Here is a 9478-nt window from a genome sequence, read left to right on the forward strand (position 1 = left end):
AAATCCGATTTCACCAAAACACATTAGGGACCCTCTATTTCATATTCCTACCTATACTTCATGATAGTTTTTTATTTTATTCAATTTGGTCCCTAATGTACGAAACTAACAATTAAGTTTTACAATTTAGTCATTTTCATATACTAAGCTTAATTTATAACAATTTAAAACCAAAACCATTCAATTCTCAACCATGGAAACTTTCTAAAACTTTAACATTTTCACAAATTAGTACATGAGTTAGCTAGATCAAGCTCTCATGATTCGATTTCCATAGAAATCAAAGAAAAATGGCTAGGGACTTACTTGAATTAAAGTAAAAAAAGCTTGAAACCCTAGCTACGGCGTCAAGTGTTTTCTTTCTTGCCTAAAATCGGTTGAAGGAGATGACATTCTCTTTCTTTCCACCGAAAATTAACTTATATACTAGGATTAAATTATCATTTAGCTTACTTAATCATGTTTTAACCAAATAAATCTTAATTAATCTAAGTTAATGAATAATTAATTGTGTTGTCCACTAACATATAATTTAACATGGTATAATTGTTGTTTTGAATCTTTGGTTAATTCCAATTTAAGTCTCCAAGTGATTTACTAATTAAAAATTTATAGCGATTGGACTTTTACATAAAGTTAAGACTTGACCAAAGGTTACACACTCTCTTTTCAAAAGTTCTTTAAAAAGTTTCTCCTATCTATTCTACATGTCCTTGCACTTTAACATGAAGAAACTCTATTAAAAACCTCTTGAAAAGAGAGTGTGCATAATCTTAGCCTTTGATCAAGTCTTAACCTTATCATTTTCATCCCATTTTTCTTATTCTTAAGATTCTTCAAAAAGATCACTTACGGTAATTCTACAAATACCATGGTCAAATGATTAACAAAAAGCTTCATTCTAATATTCGGATAGAAGTGGTGTTTACCATTGAATGGCGGGGGGAGATAAATTGATGACCTTCTTCCACATTTGTAATATTGATTCAATAATCATTCTTTAATTAAAACACTCTAAAAACTTTGAACTTCTCGTATCTTTTTAATTTGAATTGTTTTGGGTTTGGGTTAATTTGAGTTTAAAATGGAAAAGTTCATAGAATTTTTATTATCAAATTAAATTAATAAAAAATTTTAAATTCGGATAAAAAATGAGAATTATACTAAAATAATATTAGACGTGGGAGAATAGTTATTTAACCCACATAGCGTTCTTAAAGAAGTCAACTGACCAATAAGGGACAGATCAGTTAATCCACGGCACACTCTCATTTCTTTAAATACAGAACGTCTTCCTTAAGCAAACACCGAAAACCTAAATATTGAAGAAAAAAAAATGGCGAAAGCTCCAAGGTTGAAGATAACAGTGATAAACTTGCTATGTTTGGTGGTGCTCTGCGGGGCAACTGAATCGCCACAGTACGAGGTGGTACACGCTGAATCCGATTTCGAAATCAGACACTACCGGGACGCCACGTGGATGTCTGCAACCGTTAACGAACTTTCCTTCCAAAAAGCCACCTTATTTGGGTTTCACAGGTACCACCCTCTAAATTTAACAAATTTATTATTGATCTTGATTCTTTGCCAATTAATTCAGGATTATTTTTTAAAATAAATTTGTGGGTGACACAGATTATTCCAGTTTATACAAGGTGCGAATCTGAATTATTCTCGGGTAGCCATGACAGCGCCGGTGGTGACGAGCCTAGTCCCGGGAGCTGGGCCACTTCACTCATCAGCCTATGTTGTCCGATTTTACTTGCCTGCCAAGTTCCAGGACAGTCCACCAACCCCACTTCCGGAGCTAAACCTGAAACCTTACGCATGGGATTCTCACTATGTTGCTGTGAGAAAGTTCTCAGGATTTGCTACGGATGATATTGTGGTCAAACAGGCTGCGAAGCTGGCTACTAGTCTGAGCTTGTCTCCATGGGCTAACGCTACATCTGCTACACATTACACTTACTCTATTGCTCAGTATGATCCTCCCTTCAGGTTTTTTGGCCGGACCAATGAAGTGTGGGTGGATGTTGATGCCTCTCGTTTTGCTGGAAAAGCATCCTTTTGAAACATCGCTTGCCTTTGTCTTCTGGTGCGTGTGTGTCAAACTGGAACTACATCTTTAATCTTAATCATGTGTATTCTAGCTTATGTAATTATATATGCTAAAACTTGAGACATCTTAATGTAATCTTAAACAATATAAGCATTTATAGAATCCAAACCTATGTAAACAAAATGTCAGATTCTTTTCCAACTTATACAGCGTTTTTTTTTTTCCAAAGAATCTTCCTACTACGATCAGGCTAACTATACCAATTACTCAATTGCTGTGTTCAGTATCAATGTGATCACCGTTTTGCATGAAGATAGTAAGATGGCAAAGGTACCCCGACATTGGAAACCTTCCTGCCCAGCATGGGAAGCTTTATTTGGGTGCAATGCACAACAAGGAAAAGGGAGAGTAGCAGAACTAAAAGGAAAACTGTAGATGACATCTTTAAGTTTCTTATAGTTGAAATGCTTGCAAAAGCTTCCCTAGTATCTAGCTGATAGACTAGTGCAGCACCTAATGTCCATGAAAGGTCGCCTGGGCCAAATACAATCTCTGCATTGCCAAGGCATAGAGCATCTTCAATAACTGATGCCACATAAGACACCCGAAAACAATAATATCCAGCATACTTTTGTCTTTGGAAATCAATGTTCCACTCGGTCAATGATGATGAACATAACTGCTCACCCTTCTTCCAAATCTCTGTCACACTGGCCCTTGGACTCAAGTTTAACATGTCGTAAACAACAAAAAACCCAGATAATGCATGAAAGCGTCCACTATGATGGACAATAGATGTCAATTTTAGCATATCGTTACCTGCAGAAAATATAAAGATTTGTGATATGAGTATAAAGTTCTTCCCAAGAGTAGCACAAATCTCTAACGGAAGGGGCAATGTTTATCAACATCCATTCTGCGGGAAAAAGAAAATCAAACCGAACCAAGAAGACAACTATAATAAGCACTTTATAGACCAAAAAAAAAAAAAGATTAGAATTGATTGGTTAAAGCAATAAAATCTCAAAAGCATATCGTTTCATTAGTTTTCCTAACAGCATATGCAAGTATGTTAAAGAGCTTTCAAAAGTCAGAAACATCGAGGTAAAATCATGTTATTTTCACATGAACGTAACCCAAAGCATAGAAATAGTGAGCCAACAACTTGTATGCCAGTGAGATGAACCAAAAAGCAAAGGTTGCACTTACTACACCATTCGTAACTGTGAATTGTTATCATGATCATATTTTTAATATTAACTGTTTTTGGCATAGAACAAAAGACATGTTATATCTGCTGCGGTCAATTATCAAGAAACACAAGTGGGAGAGTGCATATTCCTATCTGCATCCGTAAGAAATTAATAACCTTTTCTTTGGAACAGTTCAAGTGCAAGGTCATTATCAGCCGATGACTATTGCACAAAATGATTCAAGCATGTCCCTCCAGAAACTCCTAAGCATTGCTAATAACCAACAACGAATAACAAGTCCACTTCATAAGATGAACATGGATTGGGATTTTAATTCACAGTTATATGAAATCAACATATTGTCCTTCAAAGAAAAAAACGAACTCTTAATCCATAGACATGTTTTACGTGGGACTGAGAAATAATAGCCATTAAGTTGGATCTATGAAACAAATACCAAGCCAAACTGCCTAGCCTTTTCTATGTTACCAGATATCAATAAATTAAAAGCTGTTTTTTTATATGAATATGGTGGAATCAAAAGATCAGTGATGATAAAGGCATAAGGATATCAAATGTTCATTTTGGTTTAGAAAAAGCAGCAGAGCATGTTTCTAACTTACCACCATTAGGAGATGAATTTGCTTCACAGTTTCTATCAACAAATTGTTGTGACCAATCTGAACCACTATAGTTCATTGCAGCTGCCCTCACAAGCTCCTTGCATTGCTCCCAATTTAGGTCTCCAATCAAATATGTCGAAGAAAACTGAGTTCTATGCATCTGAGTTTCAGAATTTTCCATACCATCACTTATGTTCAGCATAGCACAACCAGGGCAAGTGTAATTTTGCACAAAATTAGAACTGAGACAAGGGTGCCTGAGTTCAAATCTGTTAGAGGCATTTCGCCCATATGTTTGATTTTGACTGAGCATGATGACTGTCCGATCAAATGCCTCATTCAAACCAAATGCTGGTAATGAGAATGCTAAAATCTTATGATTAGTTGAACCAATATTTGATGTCATGACATTTCCATTGTCATTCTTGTCAGATACTTCCACCACAACCTGCAACGATGAACCTCCTAGATCGAGAAGTCCAAAGGTAGATGCTTTGGAGGAATTTCCAAGGCTACCCATTTTATAGTTCAGAGCAACCCAACCATAGTAGGCCTCTTCTTTCCCTGTCAGAACCCTTATTGAGTTCTTAGTATACACAAAAGAATGTTCCCTTATAACAATCTCTATATCATCCAGTACCTGCTTAGCATCCCTGGCTACCAATCTTCTCAATCCAGCAGTAGCTAAAATAATAACGGGAGTATGTCCATGTCTTTCATGAGGTACCCTTTGTTCTGCCCATGCAATCAACGGTTCTAAAGACGCCCTCACTCCTGAACCATTACCAACAAATTTGTGTAAACCAGGCTCGGTCTGCATGCAATGATAGTGGCAAGATTGTTTTGCAAGTGGACCCTTGGTCAAATCATCTGGATAAGAATGCAACAAAGACGGCAGATTGTCACTGATTAAACCCCCTTTTTCCCACTCGAAAACGTTCACTCGTGTTCCAGTGCTTCCACAGTCCACTACAACAGTATAATATGAACTCTCTAATATATTTCGAGCCTTGACAAAATTAAATGCTAAATAAACACCAATAGACGATAACAGAATGAGAAATCCAAAAGAGAAAACATTGAAGACTCGTTTCCATGGATTGAATTCCTTAGCAGACAACTTAACTTTGGAAGTTGATTTGGGTTCCATCCTGAACTATCACCATCAACAATTTCCAGATTCTAGATTCTATTCTAACAACCATTTCAACTCACTGATCATAATATTAACGCAAATAAGCTTCTAAAATTTGCAAAATAACTGGAAATACACGGCCGCCGCTTACTTACCTAGTTCATAATCAATGTTCACTATCAAATCCCTCGATTGTACATTATTTCCCTTCATTTGAAAAAGACCAACCACATCTTCTATGCTTGTTTGTTTTAGTATAAATTGTCTGTCAGACAACGAATTTGAAGATTATTAGAGCTATAGGATCTTATCTAAAGAGTCAAGTACAGATTGAGAGAATACATATATAAGGAAAATAAAATCTAAAAAAGCATATAAACGTACCTTAATTATAAACTGACTTTCGAAAGAACCCGATCCATTACTCCATTTCTTATAGTAGTTGTCTGTATAAGGACATGGATTCAGAGATCCAGAGGTCAGCGAAGACAACTAATTGATTCATCTGATTATTATCGTAACTATCAGTATTCAGTAGAGGTGTTATTCCCGCTTGGGCCGGATTCCGGCCGGGGTCAAGTATTATATTAATTTTTATGTTTTATAAATTCAACATATAAAAATAATTTATTATAAAATATTATAAATTAAAAAAAAGATCGAGATTGAACTTTAAATGTTTAAGATTAAATTTGACCCGGACTTATATTTTTTTCTCAAACTTATTTTCTTTTAAAGATTTTTGTCCAATTCCTTTCAAAATTTCAATATGTTTATTTATTATCTAAATTCAATTATATAATGAGTGTGCCTAAATTTAGTATATATATCACAACCAAATAAAATGAAAGTTTAATTATAATAAAATGTAATTCAAGATAACATAAAAAATCTCCTTATGATCAAATAAAATGTACCGAATCCATTGACATATTAAAATCTTTAAATTTTATGGTTTTGATCATTTAAATTAACACATAAGTGTTTTAGAAAAGGTGAACTTTTATCTTTTCTTAATATTTGATGTAAAAAATCTTACATATTTGTAATTTGAGACCATAACTCTAATATATAAGCTTTTAACATTACCCTTAATTACTTTTTCTTTCCTTTTTTGAAATAAAATTTGGATTGGATTTCAATTAAATAAACAAACCAAAAGACTCCAACGGGCAACCCAAAAAGAACAATGGCTTCAGCCCAAAGTCAAATAAAATAACAAAATTAAAACACCCTACATAACAAACCCCATCCAGTCCTTTGGCAATTATCATCCAACAAAACCGCATTTATCGCCCCACCTTATCTTTTCCAACTACCATCCAGTAGCAATTTCCAAAAAATCTCAAGTCCCTTCTGCTACCCATTTCTCCTTCTAGAAAATTCTACATGCAGTTAAATCAGTTTGGGTTCGTTGCTTTCTCCTCTCTAGCTCTTACCGTGCAAAGTCAAGCACTCCTCCGTTAAGGTAAAATTCCTCCCCTTTCTTTAAACTCTCTATAGCTAGATTATGAGCAAGTGTGCCAGCTGATCTAGGTATATATTGGAAGAATATGCGCTGAAAATACCCTCTGAGTTGATAAATGTTTCGCATAAAGGCCCCGATTTCAGATTTTTCTGGTAAAATTGCCTTGCATTTCTTAATTATTGTTAATGAATCACCTTCAATAACCACCGATTCAATACCCAGGTGAATCCCTAACAAGATTGCCTGAAGACATGCGTGAGCCTCCGCTACAAACGAAGATAACACCGTTGAGTGTAAGATTGTCTTAGAGGCTAAAATCTCACCCAATGAGTTCCTAGCCACCAACCTAAAGCCCGATCTATTCTGTTATAGGTCAAAAGCACCGTCAAAATTGATCTTGATGTTTGGCACATTTGGGGGTTTTCATAACTCTTGTCCCCTAGATCCGGTACATTTCACGGTATCTAATCCATCCAATTCCCCATTATATTTAAGAATCAAATCCAAGATATCCTCACCAGAATATGCTTTCCTTTCATGTACAAGTTGATTCCGACTCGTCCATATTGCCCAGAGGCCACAATAGAATAGCCTACATTGCTCACTAGTTCCAATTTTGAAAACGTAGGTAATCCTATCCAGCTATTAAGATTCGTATTTGATAAGGTCCAAAACAAGTTTAAATTGACCCATGTTTCCACAGTTATAGGGCAATCTTGAAAGACGTGGTTGATATTCTTAGTAGCTCCTCAACACCTCTGTAAAGTTACATCCGCGACTATTCTTCTATGCCTTAGATTAGCTAAAGTAGGAATATAATTCCAAGAAATCTTCCATACTGTAGTTTTAATTTTCAAGGAAAGTTGTAAGCTCCAAAGTTTTTTGTAAAAACTTTTTTAGATCGGTTTGTAAATAATTATCATTAGGACTAACCTGTCATAGTTTGTAGGCACTTCTTACTGTGAACTCTCTATAAGGCTCACCACTCTAAACCTGTACATCCTCGTAAGCTTCCCTTGCCAAAGTGATTTGAAGAATTTTACTCGTAAGATTTGTAGGAAAGATACTAAAAATAAGGCCAGCTTTCCACTCTCTAGAATGTGCATCTATTAGATCCAAAACTAACCTCACCTCATCACCATTAATACTAACATTTAATCTGCTCCCTATAGGTCCTGGTAACCACATCTCTTCCCTTATGGATATTTTCTAGCCCGATCCAACCCTCTAACACAGCCCCTTCTGAATAAGATCCCTCGCTATTCTAGGTATAAGAAGGTAGACTCCCTAATCTTGTATTAAGAAAATATGTGGATGGATAGTACTTAGCTTTTAAAACATGCACTAAAAGGGAAATTAGATAAATAACTAAACGCCATCCCTATTTTGCTAATAAGGCAATATTGAATTTTGTAAGACTACGAAAACCCATTCCGCCATTTTCTTTGAGCTAACACAACTCCTGCCAACCATACCAATGAATCCCTTTCTTGTCGTGGCCCTTCTGCCACTAAAACTTAGCCATAATGTTCTTCAAATCACCACAAAGCGTCTTTGGAAGCAAGAAGCACGCCATTGAATATATAGAAATAGCTTGCATAACAGTCTTAATAAAGGTTTTCTTCCCTCATTGAGATAAGAAACGAACACTCCAGCTTTCAATTCTTTTCAAAAATTTATCCTTAATATTCTAGAAGGAAAAATTTTTGCTTCTACCCACCATACTAGACAACCCAAGGTACCTTTCAGGATTATTAGAACATCTCACCCCTAAAATGCCAGAAACCAGTCATTTATCATCCTCTGAGGTGTTAGAGTTGTAAAAAGTTATGGATTCGAAATTAACACATTGGTCAAAACATCTCTCATACTCCTTTGACATTGATTTTAACGTTTGAGCCCCACTACCATTTACCTCACCAAATAGTATGCAAACATCAGCAAATGGTAAATGGGAAATTTGTGGGCTACTCCTACTTGCCTTAACACCTCTTATTAGTCCATCTCTCATTGCCAACCTCATCAGAGCAAATAGCCCTTCACTACAAACCAAGAATAGAAATGGACTCAAGAGCTTGCCATGTCTGATTTCCCTAGTGGGTTTAAATATCTTCCCAACTTTCCCATTAACCACAACAGAATACGAGATTGAAGAAACACACTTCATAACGGTTGAAATCCATGCCAAATCAAAACTCATACTAATCATCATATCCCGAAGAAATTTCCATTCAACCCTATTGTAAGCCTTACTCATATCAAGTTTAACTACCATAAATCCATTTTTCCCCACTCTCTTGTTTTGGAAAGTATGCAAAATTTCATAAGCTAACAACATATTGTCTTATATCAACCTTCCCAGAACAAAAGCACTTTGTGCACTATCAACACATGCATCAAAGACTTCTTTAAACCAATTAGCTATCATCTTAGCAATCACCTTATAAAGAACATTACATAAACTGATAGGTCTAAAATTCCCTAGATTCATGGAATGGGGACTTTTGGAATTAATACAATATTGGTAACATTCAGAGAGTCAAAAACCATACCTTCATTGAGAATGTTCAAACAAAAAGTTGTAACTTCCTCTCCAATTATGTGCCAACAATTTTGGAAGAACAAAGTTGGAAAACCATCTTCCCCAGACGCCTTAGTGGGCCCTATTTCCTTTAATGCCAACCGCACCTCATTCTCCAGGTAAGCCGACGTAAGTTTGAAATTATCTTCACTAGTGACACATCTTTCTATGCTAGACAGTATATGATTCGAATCCCCAACACCATTAGACGAAAAAAGCTTATGAAAATAATTTCAAGCTAACTCATCCATATCGCTCTCATCATTCAATTCCCTCACATCCTCGTATTGCAAAATCCGAATGGAATTTCTACTTATGCGTTAAGATGCATGCTCATGGAAAAGATAGTGTTCGTATCACCCAATTTTAGCCAATTTACATGTGTTCTCTATTCCTAATACATCACATCTTTCTAAATA

General features: G+C 35.6%; 2 protein-coding genes across 4 annotated transcripts; one reads left to right on the forward strand and one right to left on the reverse strand.

The window, feature by feature from the left end:
* Positions 1 to 1266: 1266 nt before the first annotated feature.
* Positions 1267 to 2707, forward strand: LOC105794124 (uncharacterized). The gene is made up of 3 exons (XM_012623129.2): positions 1267 to 1539; positions 1636 to 2095; positions 2344 to 2707. Exons 1-2 carry the CDS (start codon positions 1337 to 1339, stop codon positions 2069 to 2071), a joined length of 639 nt encoding a protein of 212 aa, XP_012478583.1. The 5' UTR covers positions 1267 to 1336; the 3' UTR covers positions 2072 to 2095; positions 2344 to 2707.
* On the reverse strand, positions 2192 to 5573 carry LOC105794123 (probable apyrase 7). 3 transcript variants are annotated; one of them, XM_052628285.1, is made up of 4 exons: positions 5395 to 5573; positions 5166 to 5275; positions 3876 to 4745; positions 2192 to 2878 (listed from the first exon to the last, which is right to left on the reverse strand). In XM_052628285.1, the coding sequence occupies exons 2-4, from the start codon at positions 5221 to 5223 to the stop codon at positions 2355 to 2357; spliced, it is 1452 nt and encodes a 483-aa protein (XP_052484245.1). In that variant the 5' UTR covers positions 5224 to 5275; positions 5395 to 5573; the 3' UTR covers positions 2192 to 2354. The 3 variants fall into 3 exon arrangements, with proteins under 3 accessions (XP_052484245.1, XP_012478582.1, XP_012478581.1); XM_012623128.2 differs by having other exon boundaries at positions 3876 to 4844; XM_012623127.2 differs by having other exon boundaries at positions 3876 to 5275.
* Positions 5574 to 9478: the final 3905 nt, after the last annotated feature.

The sequence above is a fragment of the Gossypium raimondii genome, chromosome 3 (genome assembly GCF_025698545.1).
Source record: "Gossypium raimondii isolate GPD5lz chromosome 3, ASM2569854v1, whole genome shotgun sequence".
In the NCBI taxonomy this organism is placed as follows: Eukaryota; Viridiplantae; Streptophyta; class Magnoliopsida; order Malvales; family Malvaceae; genus Gossypium; species Gossypium raimondii.